General features: G+C 43.2%; 4 protein-coding genes across 4 annotated transcripts; 2 read left to right on the forward strand and 2 right to left on the reverse strand.

Moving 5' to 3' along the window:
• Window positions 1-702: 702 nt before the first annotated feature.
• BBBOND_0304080 (hypothetical protein) lies at window positions 703-7,566 on the forward strand (the record flags this gene model as incomplete). Its single annotated transcript, XM_012913236.1, has 1 exon — window positions 703-7,566. One exon carries the CDS (start codon window positions 703-705, stop codon window positions 7,564-7,566), a length of 6,864 nt encoding a protein of 2,287 aa, XP_012768690.1.
• Window positions 7,567-8,279: 713 nt separating this feature from the next.
• BBBOND_0304090 (hypothetical protein) lies at window positions 8,280-8,715 on the forward strand (the record flags this gene model as incomplete). Its single annotated transcript, XM_012913237.1, has 2 exons — window positions 8,280-8,333; window positions 8,383-8,715. The coding sequence occupies 2 exons, from the start codon at window positions 8,280-8,282 to the stop codon at window positions 8,713-8,715; spliced, it is 387 nt and encodes a 128-aa protein (XP_012768691.1).
• Window positions 8,716-9,734: 1,019 nt separating this feature from the next.
• On the reverse strand, window positions 9,735-10,942 carry BBBOND_0304100 (protein prenyltransferase alpha subunit repeat domain containing protein, putative; the record flags this gene model as incomplete). Its single annotated transcript, XM_012913238.1, has 7 exons — window positions 9,735-9,767; window positions 9,813-9,928; window positions 9,963-10,267; window positions 10,304-10,419; window positions 10,454-10,497; window positions 10,532-10,702; window positions 10,738-10,942. 7 exons carry the CDS (start codon window positions 10,940-10,942, stop codon window positions 9,735-9,737), a joined length of 990 nt encoding a protein of 329 aa, XP_012768692.1.
• Window positions 10,943-11,534: 592 nt separating this feature from the next.
• Window positions 11,535-12,128, reverse strand: BBBOND_0304110 (hypothetical protein, conserved; the record flags this gene model as incomplete). Its single annotated transcript, XM_012913239.1, has 3 exons — window positions 11,535-11,719; window positions 11,755-11,940; window positions 11,978-12,128. 3 exons carry the CDS (start codon window positions 12,126-12,128, stop codon window positions 11,535-11,537), a joined length of 522 nt encoding a protein of 173 aa, XP_012768693.1.
• Between the last annotated feature and the right edge of the window lie 1,938 nt (window positions 12,129-14,066).

A 14,066-nucleotide genomic window follows, 5' to 3' on the forward strand; every position in this document is an offset into this window, starting at 1 on the left:
GCTCTCCATTGTTACCGTGGTCATGCGCCTACTCCTCACTGCCGTTCTGCCAGTATACTAGTTTACAGTTCCTTTTATCTTCACTGTGCTTCAACGTTACACTTCGAATACTCCATAGTGATGTCACATTCGCAGGCATCTCGCATAGAAGACTCCGCTCCTTTTGGAGGCATCAAAGGAAGCCATTTTACCAGGAGATGTTTCGCCTGGGTTTTACAACATGATCTTATTCACATGACTGACGTGCATCATTCCATTTAAGGTTTCGTGAATGTATCCTCTCCTGTATTACTGGTAGATGGAGGTAATGGGGTGGAACACTAATTGCAAAGGAGTGGGAGAGAAACCGATACGAATATTAATGAGCACTTCATACAGCTTTCAACTATTGCATTGAGGCTTTGAAAGTTGGACTGTAGTTTGGGGGTCTGAAGTCACTTCCTAAGTGGACTAGAATTTGGAGCTGTCTGGGCACTGACGGTTGGGATTAGGTGAGCAAGGCGGGTGCCAGTTTTGCCGTGAATTCTAAATGCGCCCGCAATTGAGCAGACGCTTAAGTAATGTAGTTTAGAGCACTACATTACAGTTTGCCAGTCGTCCAGCGCTTATCGCATTTTTAAAACGGAGTAGGTGATCTGCAACCTCTAATTGTTGGTGGGTATATTGAAGTTGCGCATACAGTTTGTCGCTTGTTTCTGAAATATGGCGCCGCAATTCAAGAAGCTGACGGACTGCCCTGAAAATTTAAGGGAGGCCATCGACTGGCTCATACAGATCAGGCATGGAGGTGATGGTCAAGGTCTTGGGAAGTTGGCGAAGGCTTTGAAAAAGTTGATTGAAAAAGTAACTGATGATGCTCTAAGAAGTCTTAGTGATGAGCAAGATGCAAATAATAAATCTTCGGATTCAGATGCTTCTACCGAGTCGCCGTCTTCTTCGTCGTATCAGAGTCCCTCCAATCTGCTTGATGAAATTGATAAGCGCCTTGTAAAAGTTAAAGACAATATTGAAGCTGAGAAAGAAAAACTTAAGAACCATGACATGCCGGAAACTCGTCAGGCTATAAAGCATCTTGAGGCTAAGTCAGAGTCCTTGGAAATTGTAAAACAATTTGCAAAATTTTCCGAAAAACATTTGATACCTGAAGGCACTGGTAATATGCTTAATAAGTTTTGTGCTGGTTTAGAGCATTTATTAGGTTACAACTCCGGGATGTATACTGGGGATGGCATAGTGTACGGCGATTGTGACCGCCTCCGGGATGCCGTTTTGATGTTCTTTCACGGTTTGTTGGAGAGTGTGACGAATGATGATAATGTTACAACGTATGATGGTTACATTGGTGAACCTAATAAGCTTTGTAATGTCATTCGGAATCTATACTCTTCCATAGGTCGGGGTTCTGAGGAGTTTGGAAAGCAAGTTGACAGTGTGAGTGGCTGGCTTAACAAATATAACGAGCAAGTCGTCACATTAACTAATAAAGTAAAGGAGGAAATATATGATGTAAGGAATTTAATTGATATTGAAATTTCGTATATATCATCGCTTAAATCTAGTAATCTTAGAAAGATTCAGAATATTTATGGTAATCACGTTGATGCGGCTGTTAGCCGAATGAAAAGTCTTAAAGGAAATAAAAATGGTTTTGCAGGGCTTGACAACGCATTGAGAGATATGCTGAATGTATGTTTGGGCAAGATCGAAACGGCGGTAGAAGTTTTAACAAATTCTTCGAAGAATGAGGCATTTATTAAGTCTCTGCAAACTCTGCAGAATACTTTTAAGACCTTACCTGAGGACTTAGAGAGCTTTATAATTACGAATTTTAATGTCACTGTAAAAGATCACAAAAATAAAGTGGAGGTGTTCAAGGGAGGCATTGAGTCTACTATAAATGCTCTTCGTGATACATTTATGAAGGAACGTCTTAAGGTGGCTTTGACGGATTTGAAAAATGCTGTTATCTGCGCGAATACCAACGCTTTAAACATAGGAGGTTTAAATAATAACGTGATAAGAACGGCGATTAGCGCAATTGAACAAAGGTTGAAGACAGCAGATGATGTTGAGGATAGTGCGGCTTTGTTAGGATTGAAAACTGGAATTATTCAGACGCAGACGAATCTAATCGCAAAAGAGCTTAATGGTGCGGCACATGAAAACACTAAGGAGTTAAAAGATCTGGGAGCGTCGTTTGAAGGCCCTGATACTATGATTCGAGAGCATGAAACTGAGTTGAGTAAATTAGTTCATCAAGCAAAAGAGAATTTGTTACAGGCCGTCGCCTGCGCTAAAGATAACGCCAGTAACTTGGGTGGCTTGAAGAATAAGACGGTTGCAGCGGCGATTGATGCTATTCAAAAAAAGTTGAAGGATATTAATGAGGGAGCGCAGGAAATCAAAACCTTTCAAGATCTTAAAAACCTCAGAAGCCACATTATTGATGGGCAGATTGCGAAGATTGCTGGAGCGCTTAATCCGGATACCAGGGCATTGGGTGTTAAAAGTGGTTTGCAGCAATTGGCTACATCGATTGAAGCGCCTGAAAAGACATTTAATAGACTTCATCAAGTTAGTTTGAAAGAATTGACTGAAGCAGCCCAACAGTCTTTGGAAAACATTATTGCGAAAGCTCATGAATGCATTACGACTCATGGGGGGATAAATAATAAAACTGTTAAGAAGGCTATTGAGAAAATTCAGGACAAGTTGGCTAAAGAAACCGATAGTGTCGTTACTATGAAGGCTCTTACGGAGTTGAAAACCAGTTTTATGGATGATGAAATAAAGAGTATTACGATGATCCTTAATAAGAGCGCTTTGACTTCGAATGTTATAAGTGGTTTAGCAGGTAATACAACGTCGATTAAAGCTCCCGAAAAAATATTTAGTGATACGCATAAAACTACATTGGACAATTTGGCTAGTAATTCCCAGGACGATTTACAGAACGCCATAGACAACGCCATAAAATATGTTGAGTCATCGCAAGGTTCTTTGCAGAAGAAGATTGACAAGGCTTTCGAACAAGTTATTAAGTCAACGGATAGGAAAACCCAGGCTAAAGAGTTGGCACAGAGGATGGCAGCTTCGCTGAAGGATGTAAAGAATGGGATTAATGAAAGTTACAGCGAAAGCAGCCATATTGAAGGCAAATTTACAAAATTGGACAATTATATCGAAAACATGAAGGGTGGTTATGAAGCTAAACTTCAAACAGATTCCACCAACGATGATTCCGAAATTAAACGCTGGGCAACAAGTACAATCTCTCTTATTATCACCAACTCCCTAACAGAGGCCAACGACACGATCACCAAGGCAGACAAGGATTATATGACGGCAGTGAAAGCGCAGCTTGTGCAGATTAAATCAAAAATTAGCCAATTTAAAAAAAACGCTGATATCAATCAGCTTGTAGATGCCACCTCTAATATTGTCACTCACTTTGCCTCCATACAATCCGCCATCAAAACAAAATCCGTATATGAGGCAGACAAAATCGACCGCGAAACCTATTTCAACAACCTAATGCGGCAAACTACCGACACAGTTTCCATCCTAAAAGCTGCTTTTCAGAAGGCCTACCAGAGCTCGGCGAAAGCTTATCTCAGTGGAGCTATTAAGGAAATTAAGGAGAAGATTGTGACAGCTGAAGGTCTATACCAGCAGGCGGTTTTAGAACTAATTCAAAAGATTGAATCTACGGTTAGTGCGATGGAGGATAAAGCAGATCGTGATATGCTTGGAGACTTTCACACATCACTGAAACACTTTGAGGATATACAATCCGCCATCACCACTAAGTCAGTTTTCTCCGAAGACATCATCGAACGCCAACACTTTTTCGTAAACCTCAAATCTCAAATTACAAACACAGTTTCAACTCTGCATGAGGCCTACAAAAATGCGTACAAGAGTTCAGCCAAGTCCTATCTGAGCGGAGCGATTAGGGCGATCAGGGAAAAGGTGGATGAGGCGGAGGAAGTTTATATTAGAGTGATTGATGTGCAATTGGGGCAGGTTACGTTTACTCAACTTGACGAAACCAGTTTCAAAGCTAAAAGTGCAAGGGATGATATAAGTGCAAATCTCGTTAAACCTTTCAATAAGTTGCAAGACGCTGTACAAGCAAATTCTGCATTCGAAGATGATTACCGTGAACGTAAAAGATGTTTCAACAATGTCAAAAAATTGATTGAAATCACAGTTACCTCTCTCTCCATCGCCTATAAGGAGGCATATCAAAAATCGGCCAAGAGTTATCTCAGCAATGCTATTAAAGAAATTAAAGACAAAGTTAAAAAGGCGGAGCAAACATATCAAAAACGCGTTGAAGAAGAAGTTCAGAAGGTTTTTGCCAGGTTTAAAGAAGTTAACGATTCTAATTTCAAAGATAATGATGCGAGAGAGGGATTAAAACGATTTTTCGACGATGAATTCAATAATCTGTATAACGCTATTCAGAATAATTCCGCTTTCAAAAAAGATAACGCCAGTCGTATGAGCTGTTTTGAAAATCTCAAAAAAATAGCAGATAATTCAGTAAGAACTCTCGTAAGTGTCAGTGAGAAGTTTGAGATATGCGTAGCATCGGCAAAGGCGTATCTTGATAAAGCCTTTACTGACGCCGAAAGTGGGATAAAAGAGCTGGGTATAACCATTAGAACTGAAGTAAATAGCGCATTCGAACAAATTATTGCTGAAGTCTACAGTATGTTTGCTGACGAACGCAAAGCGAGCCTAAAAGCTGTAAAATCTTTAGTTGACAAACAGTCGATGAAGGTGGGGAGCATAATCGAAAAGGACAGAATAACCGGTATTAAAGGCTTACTGCGCTGGATAAGTGATAAAATTGTAAATCTAAAAAAGGATGATTTCAAAGAGATTGTTTCCACCATCCAAGCGTTCCACAAGGAGATTTATAGGTATTTCAAATACCAAATTGATGGTTTTGATGATGAGCAAGATGAAGACGATTCTGGATCGCAAAGGCATCCTCAAAGTCAAGATGAACGTTCCAAAAACGGACTGCCTGCGCGACCTGCTCCACCTACAGTGCTAAGGCAGAACGGAGATCCAGTCCCAGGCCGTGTTGGTATGACACGTCCGACCTCGGCCAGAGGCCAAACTTTCACTTCTGTTTCTAGCCCAAAGTGTCCTATTGAGCATTATATTGACGGAGTTGAGTATCACTCTGCGCGAATGTTTACTGCATTATCAGTCGGCAGGTTCACCCATCAGTCGAGAACTATCTGCAATGATTTCATGAAATTCCTTGAATCAATGCGTCCGTTGAACTTCGGCGGAAATTCCGATCCTTTGCTAGACATCGTGAAGTCCGGAATTCAGTCTTTCCTTACAGAGCTTAAGAGAGCGTACATTTCGGCGTACTGTGGATCGGCGCATGATTTCAAGTGGGAGATTGATGGTGACAATTGCGCTAAAATTTTTCTTACTAGTATCCCTGATATGCAACTTCATTTAGATGAATTGAAGAACAAATGTAATCCACAGGTTAAGCGTTGGAGTGAAAACCAAATTAACCTAATGACAGACCCGGGAAAATTCTTTGCCTATCACGGCTATATTGTCTCTGAACGCCACAAGCAGAATGGGGAGTTGCAAAATAAATGCGGCTTCTGGGGCAAAACCATTTATGAACGCCTCGTCGGTGAAGGTGATAAGCATGTTTACAGCAGTAATCCAAACAACCTCGAAAGGCTCTACACCTTCGTCGATAGGTACAGAAGAGTGTGTCATCTTAAATGTACTGAATCACCTAAGCCTCCAACTACCATAAACCAGATGCTCCATTGGCTGTGTGGCCTATTTTACACTCCCATGTTTAATAAATTGAATAAGTACTTTGAGACATTGTTCGATGAAACAACGGGTAAGGAATTCAAAGTCACATTTCCGGCGAGGACTGGCATGAATATTATCCAGAAAGTAAACGCTGCATATTTAACTGGCATGTTCAACAATGTTGCCCTTGCCTCATATAAGATCCTTGTTGCCATCCTTGGGTACGGCGACGCCGACGGCCGGTACGCCTGCGACTTTTATACTAACCCACATGATCTCGAATATCCCACCAACACAGATAAATGCTTCGACTTGCTTGTAGAAATATTGCTAAGACTGAACCATCAAATACGTTTCCTATTTAAGCAGTGCCACAATGGCTCCACGGCGTATGGTTGGCGTGATTGTCTCTACGGCAAGGGCGTCGGCGGGTCACGTTGGCAGTGCAATGACCTTCAATGCACGGAGTGTGTTAGCGGTAAAGGGTGCAAAACCCATCCCACTTGTGGTATAAAATCGCCCCTGCAATCCTTCTTAGAGGACGGGTTACCTGGGTTCTTGCCGCATAAGTTCGAAAAGCCTGATTGTAAGATAACATGTTCTCTTGCCAACCACAACGGAATCCCGTGTAAGACGCCGATGGGTTTCCGGGACCTGAGTATAACTGCGTCTCATATACGGACCGGTCAGCGTATTAAGGATGTGCTTGAGGGCTTTTGCGGTAAAACGCATGAATCGTTGAACCTACTTTGCGCCTATTTGCTGTGTCTACTGCGCCGACCACCGCAGACGCTGGGTGACATGTTCGCATTTTACCATAACTTCCTCGAACACTGGAAGGGCGACTCTGGTTACAGAGACCACGCACAAGTCAAGCAGCATAAGCATGATGCTTTCGACGAGGCCGTCAAAAGAGCCAACTTCGGAATAACCGACACAACGTTGGAAATTACTAGCATACAATACACCAAAGTTCATGACCCTAAGAATTCCGACCAGAAAAGTTCCCATCCTGAAGGCGATCTGTTCAGCCTTTTAGCTTGCGATGCTAATTCAACACCAGCTCTCCCTTGTGGCCGATATGTACAGCCTCTTTCTCTAGACGTCCGCTGCATTTTTTCCAAAACTTATGCTGACCTGTACCTATCCTGGGTCGTATACACAACGGAGGCATTCTATAAATTACTTGAAAAATTATGGAAGGAATGTTGTGGAAACTGCAATACGCCGGGAAACAGATGTTTTGATAAAAGCTGCATTAAAACATGCCCAGTCAAGTACACCAATGAAACTGGGATTTCCATCACTCCACCTCCTAACACCAAACACGAAGCGTTATGCAACTCAATTGTCAACTGCCAAGACAGCCATCAGACACTGTTTAAATATGGTTTCACGTTCGGGAGCCCTTATGACTTAAGTGGCGCGAATGACGGATTGGAAAAGAAACGAACGTGCCAAGATTTTTGCAACGCGCTGGCCAAAGTATGCGATGGTAAATCAGTCTTAGCCGAACTAGTCCGAATCAAAATTCCAGCATTTTTATGGGCAATCAGAGAGAAATTCTTTTACACCCTCGTCGCCCTCTGGCTCCTCTCTTTGTTGTACCTGCTCCACATCATGGTCATCCGCCTCGACCTGCTCCACATCAAATCGCATTTACATTCACCATCATCACATCGCATCGCCGCGCAATCACTACTCGCCGCTGCACGTGTTGGCAAACTTGCCAAGCTCACCTACCTGCAACCTTGATGAATCACCTCACCACCGCTCACCTAACTCACTACCTAGCAACCCACCGCCTAACCTAACACAAGAACACATATCTGACCTAACACTTACTCAGCAATCTGGCAGTCGATGTAGTTCATTCATTGATATGTTCGTTGTTTGGGATGTCGAGTTGTGAATTACCCGTTAAACTTGCCTACGACCTCCCATGGTTCTAGTGGGCAGTGAGGCTGGGTGATTGGCCACCAACGTACGCTGCTGAAGCCTACTGTGATATGCGAGAGTGCGTTGTATGCAATGTGATTGTTTGGCGTGATGGCTATCATGTTTGTTGCTAGGCAATTTCACCGGGACTGAGGTGATGGTCAGTGGACGGCGTGGCTACGTGGCATTGATGGTAACAGAGTAAATGATAAACGTATTAACCGAGCAACATGGCTTACATATGCTTTCATTAGTTCACAACTGTGATGACATTTATAAGCGGTATTGGCAACTTCGGTCTATGATGGGTGGAGTTGACTGCTCAACTGGTACCGGTTCACCTGCATGCCACGGACAGGACACCAGCCACATGCGTTAACTAAGCACAACTTCAATTGTGATATCTGCATAGTTGTGATGTGACTGGCGGTGCGGTGGATGGCGGTTGTATGGTTCGTTGGGGCCCAGATGGGAGACGGCCAGTGTTCCTGCTCAGGTGAGTGGTTAATGGTCTGTAGGTTGAGGGGGAGATGGAGGAATCGAAGTGTACGTGCAGTCTAAGTCGCGGAAGATGTGACGAAGCAGTATGTATATGCTGTCTCTTGTGTTGTGATGGGTGTAAAACTGGTGTAGAGCTGTGTTCAGTATGTCCAGATATCGCATCTCTCAGAGATACTAATAACTGTGAACATACGTACTGTAAGATCGTATGTAGATTCAATTGTGAATGCGGATGTTGTAAAAAGAAACGTATACTCCGTCTCGTCGGTTCCATCATCATCGCCATCATCGCCCTCATCCTTCTCTTCGATCTGCTCATCTTTCACATTTTGCCTTTCCCCCAAGTCCGCGAATACATCGTCCGAAAATTACCGTTTTGCATCGCATTTTATAATTAAATCCATCACTTTGTATTATCGCAATTCATTAAATGATTCAAACATCAAGGCCATAAATCTTGTCTAATAATGTATTATCAAATGTTTCGTAATACAGCATAGACGTCCAACCAGAGACACTCACGAATTATATCGGCACATAGCATTGGATGCACATTGGCAATTCAATGGAATTAAGTTAATTCGCCTGTAACACGTATTACCATGACGTCATAACATGTTTTTGCATCCGATGCCACAAAATACGGTAGACCCACGTGCAATCTTCATCGCCATATTATTGTCACTTAACACCTTGATGACGCCACTGATTGCTCACCCAACAAACGTAACCCGCAACTCACCAGTGAATGCAGTAGACCTACTCGTGGCCTGGGTGTTTTTATATTGGCGCTAATTAATATTTCGTTAGTAGATTTCGTAGCTATGGCTATACTGAACAAAAATCCTCTTCTATAATATTAAATTACCCAAAGCCTGTAACTCCATGAATCTGATGGCTTCAACCAGTGTAAAATATCTTTGTATCGGTATCATCCAGCGGCAATATACTGGCATCGTTCACGAAGAAAAGCTGGCAACTGCAGACGTTGTGGGTGGCATCACAACATCATAAATTCTACACGTAGTAGTTCTAGACCCTAGGCTGCAGATTGTGCACATTTTTGCACGTTGGACGTTTGCTTGTTGACTAAATCCACGGAAGATTACTTTCATGTATTGCCGCGGTTTGCGTTTATTTCACTAGTTGGACGATACATTAGATGGGGCGATAACACAGATTGCATCTGCATAGCTTTAAGATTGGAAGTAGCGACGGTGGTTGCCTCCATGAGAAGCAACGCTACAATATAACACATTTGTGACTTTTCGTCATTTGGTTGTATATCAAGGCGTTGTTAGGTCTGTCATTTAATAACTAAGTAGCATTTCAGGAGATTGCCAATATGTATCGCAGTTCAGCTCCCAAAGTAAAGTGTGACGTAATTTAGGGGCGATCACGTAACCGTTTCATGAAATGACTCGATCGGAACGCATGATCGATGTAGTGGCAGTTACTGAAACTATTTTGGTCTTCTTTGCTTCTCATAACTGAAGTGGATCGCATATGTTCAGCATCTGCCCAATATAAGTGATTATGAGTGAACGCATACGTCAACATACGTGTGTTATATGTTCCTTGTCACGCAGAACTTCGCGCTTCAATGTAAGAAGTGCAGGTGTGGTTTCGCTACGTGAATCAATAGCCGCAACGGAGCACGCGGCTAGGTCGCCAAGACCTACAGCGCTTGTAATTCAAATGTACCAACCTACACCCATGAATACAGGAATCTAGATGCAAGCATCCGTTATGCTTCCTATCTAACATTGTGTACGTCGCCACCAAATACTGCGATAGGCTCTCGTTCCACGGCGACGCCAGCATCCGCCGTAGGTCAGATACATAGGCCTGTACATGTGTCGTGTCCTCCAACATATGCCCATAATTGTTGAGTAGAAACGATTTGTACACCCATGCGGTGTTGTTGTATACATCACTGTCTAGCAGGAATGCCACGAACTCGAGCTCTTTGTGTAGCTTATCCCGATCCATATCAAAATGAGTCATCAACCATGTTCTGCAAATAAGTTATGTTAGGATCAAAACGATTTACATGTGAGACCACGCACAGTGATTCTTGGGCGACGATGCTATCTCTAGTTTGACATACTCAGGCTCGTTGTAAGGGTCATCATGCAGCTCGCACAGGCGCCTCCGGTATTGCCACGCCTGCATTCTTTAAATCGGTAATGATCAAACTTACCTGGTATGATTTGGGCGACTCGTACGCAATCTTCCGAGCAAAATCTGCTTCTTATAAGTTTCCAGGTTGAATCCATACCCATTTCGTCAGCCAGCGACAACTGCAGCGTTTCTGCGCATTCCATGCGATACGCCCACGCAGTATAGTTTGCAGGGTTGTGCTTTATAGCAATAGATGCTACATATATTCCTCGAGAACTATGTTCGCCACGTTCCATGAGATGCGATAGGTAGAGCGAAAGCTGGCGATCTGCAACTGTATGGCAGAATCACTAATAGAAATACCTGTGCGGTCAGACTTAATCTCGAATAATTCGTCATCTGCTGTGGCACCCTGCTCGAGCTCGCTTTCGATATCTTCCCAACAATTGGCATCATGCAGAAGCTCGTAGTCTGGAATAAATCGATCGCACGGGTAACCTAGATTCTCCGACAGAACGGCGTGTACTACACCTTCGTTCTCGAGAATCTGCGGTATATTATCATCCATAGCCAGTAATTAATGCTGTTGCCGATGTCTAAGGGACCTTCTGCCGAAATGTGTGGACATGTACTGCCGCATAGGTGGCCTACCACCATCTTTGGATAGGGATTGCTATTTAACCGGATGTAAGCAGAAATACTGCAACAGTTGTCAATAATAACGACACGCTTTTCTCGTTGCGATTGTGTGTATCTTTAAAAGCGAGTATTACGCTGTCGCGTCTACCGTGAGGTTGAAAGCCAACTTCATGTAACCTAATGACACGATGTCCTTGAAAGTACGCTTATAAAACAAAACGGTATATATTACTATAACGTTTCACGTGCTAAGAGATCTCGGTTCCCGGTGTCTTCCCAATGGCTTGCTCTAGAACGCTTCTCAGACACTTGAAAAGGGTCAATACATATATGTATAGAGAAAACGCCCACTCATGGTGGTGTGTAATGTATTATGTGCTGTTGCGATGTTAAAACTTGGTCATTTCAACGCGGTACTCTACTTCTTGCGGGGTGCTGAGCTTGCGATTGTGCCCGAGGCGAGGTCAAGGTCATATCGCCGTATCTCTGCATAAAGTTAGTCATACAAAGTGCGAAAAATATCACATACCGGCTTCTTCACGTTTTTCGGCCTCCTCTTTGTAATACTGCTCCAACGCGTATGCAGCGTTCTCGTTGTAGACGCTGTTTGCTTCGCGGAACCAATCGGTGTGTAGGTCGTGTACCTTCAGAGCTTCATTTGAGAAACCAGAGTCCAGAGTTAATAACCTTTTGCGCAATTCCATGGCTGCAAACGATGATTGGGTACGGCGCAGAGCTCACCCTGCTGGAATTCAGGGTCTTCTGCGTGTTCCTTGGGAACTTTATGGAGCTCAGATGCACAGAATACGTGAGTTCCGCAGTGAAAACAAGAGCCTTCGCCTTCATTGACACAGAGGATTCGCCCACATCCCATACAGTTGCTGAAACACTTGTGTAAGCTCCCCGCGCAACCGCACGCCTTCCGCTCTGGAATCTTATACACATCTAACCAACAGGTACTTACCTTTAGTTACACCAGGTTTATCAGCTGCCTTTTGTTTTGAACCTTCGGCCTTGACTTCCTTTTTCGACGGTTTGCGAGCGACGCTGTAAAAGCCGTCGTCGGTCAGCTCCTTCTTGCGATATACTACTAGACCTTTTGGTGTGGCTTCCATGACAACTTAATGAGCGTTGTATGATTCACGTGCAATTTGTGTAGGTGTGTGAACCGCACCTTAGACAAGCACGCGAAGGAGCGCCCTTTGAACACAACACACATGAAGGCAAAGTATGTACGATGCAATGCACACATAATGATGAATTAAAAACACAAGATCATGATAGAATATTTTGCTACTTATGACGGTGTGCAATTCGGTAGACACTACGGATACTTGCGTGAATGAGAAAGGCAGGATTTGGCTATGTTCGACTCCCCTGTAGAAGATCAAACATGTAATCTCGAACGTACCTTCTATAGTTGTTTATTAAGTCGAAAGTGCGAGATTGCTTATGGTAAAGTACCATACGGCAATAAACGGTATCACCTACAATCAGTCATGACACGTATAAAAACAATGATTATGTTAATACGGACATAATCAAGAATCCTATATGGTGACTATGTATAAATATACATTGTTTTCATTTGATTGGGCTGTTACTTGGTGCCCATTCTTTCTCGGACCGCCTCGCACGTATCTCAACATTGTTGTTGTCTAGTAAAAGACGTCGGACATAAGCGCGGAGTAGAATTTTAGATATATTGTCCGTAATCTGGTTAATGATTTGATTCCCGATAACGCCGTTTCACTATGGCAGTATTTCTTACGTTAACACCCCGTTTCTAGGTACCTGCCAAGGCACCTTATCCCCTCATATGAGCATAATATATAAAACTCGAGCTCATTATTAGTTTGATATTATCATGCCATGTTGTCATATATATAAGCTCCATGCTAGTGTTTTAGAGAATGGCTGTTTCATACTATGGACGTCTATGTAATAGCATCGGACTATAGGGGTCCCATTGCTTTTTAGTTGTCCGGAGGATATTCACGCATCTAGTTTGGGAAAAATATAAATAACAATAGCATCAATGACATGTTTAGACATGATAAATGATTATTATATTACGTTATCAACGATGTCGTTCCAGTGGGTACATGAACACCATTATTATTATGTTCATTTTATAGTGTGCTGTGTGGCTACGTGCCTAGGGCCGGTTTTCGATTGTGCGTTGCTACCACCTCACGCTGAAATCGGTTGCGGGATCCACGTCGTACTGTTGGTGATCGTCACTGGTGCCATTAATGCGGGCATCCATCCAGTTTGGGCCTGAGGGTCTTCTACAGAGTGGTAGTATTTTCTGAATCACAAGTCGTTAATTAGTTGGGCCATCGCCTCTAGAATATCATGACGTATCTCTTCCCCATTTGGGCTCCCTTACTACGTCTTCACACCTCCTCTTGTATGTCTAAGTATCGACATGGAGGCATTGGTTGGTAGCCCCGGCTTCCACTATGGTCGTCGCATTCTGCTTCCTATTCGGAGGGAAGCCAAATTAATAATGCTCCTCTAGGCCCTCCGTGTTGAGCGTCTCGTCCTCGGCAATCCATTGTTACCGTCATCATTCACCTACTCCTCACTACCGTTCTGCCAGTATAGTCTTTTGCAGTTCGTTTTACTTTCACTGCTCTTTGATGTGACACTCCGAATACATCATATTGGTGTCGCATTCGCATATATCACGCACCGAAGACTCCGTTCCTTTTAACGGCAGCAATAGGAGTCATTGTACCAGGAGTTCTTTCACATCGTTTTTACAACATGCTGCTATTCAGATGACTGCACTCGATCATTCTATTTCAAGTTATGTGAACATATCCTCTCTTGTACTGCTGCAGTATAGTAGTAATGGGGCTGACCAGTAGTTGAGGAGAAGCAGCAAACAAATCGATGCGAATATTAACTAGCACCTTGCATGACATCTGACTGTTACTATTGACGGTTGAACATTGGGGTGTGTTTGGGAGGTTTCAGGGCGCCTACGAAGTGAGCTAGAATTTCGAGCTATCTGGGTACTGGCGGTTAGGGTGAGGTGAGCAAGG

This window comes from Babesia bigemina (assembly GCF_000981445.1).
Source record: "Babesia bigemina genome assembly Bbig001, chromosome : III".
NCBI classification, from domain to species: domain Eukaryota; phylum Apicomplexa; class Aconoidasida; order Piroplasmida; family Babesiidae; genus Babesia; species Babesia bigemina.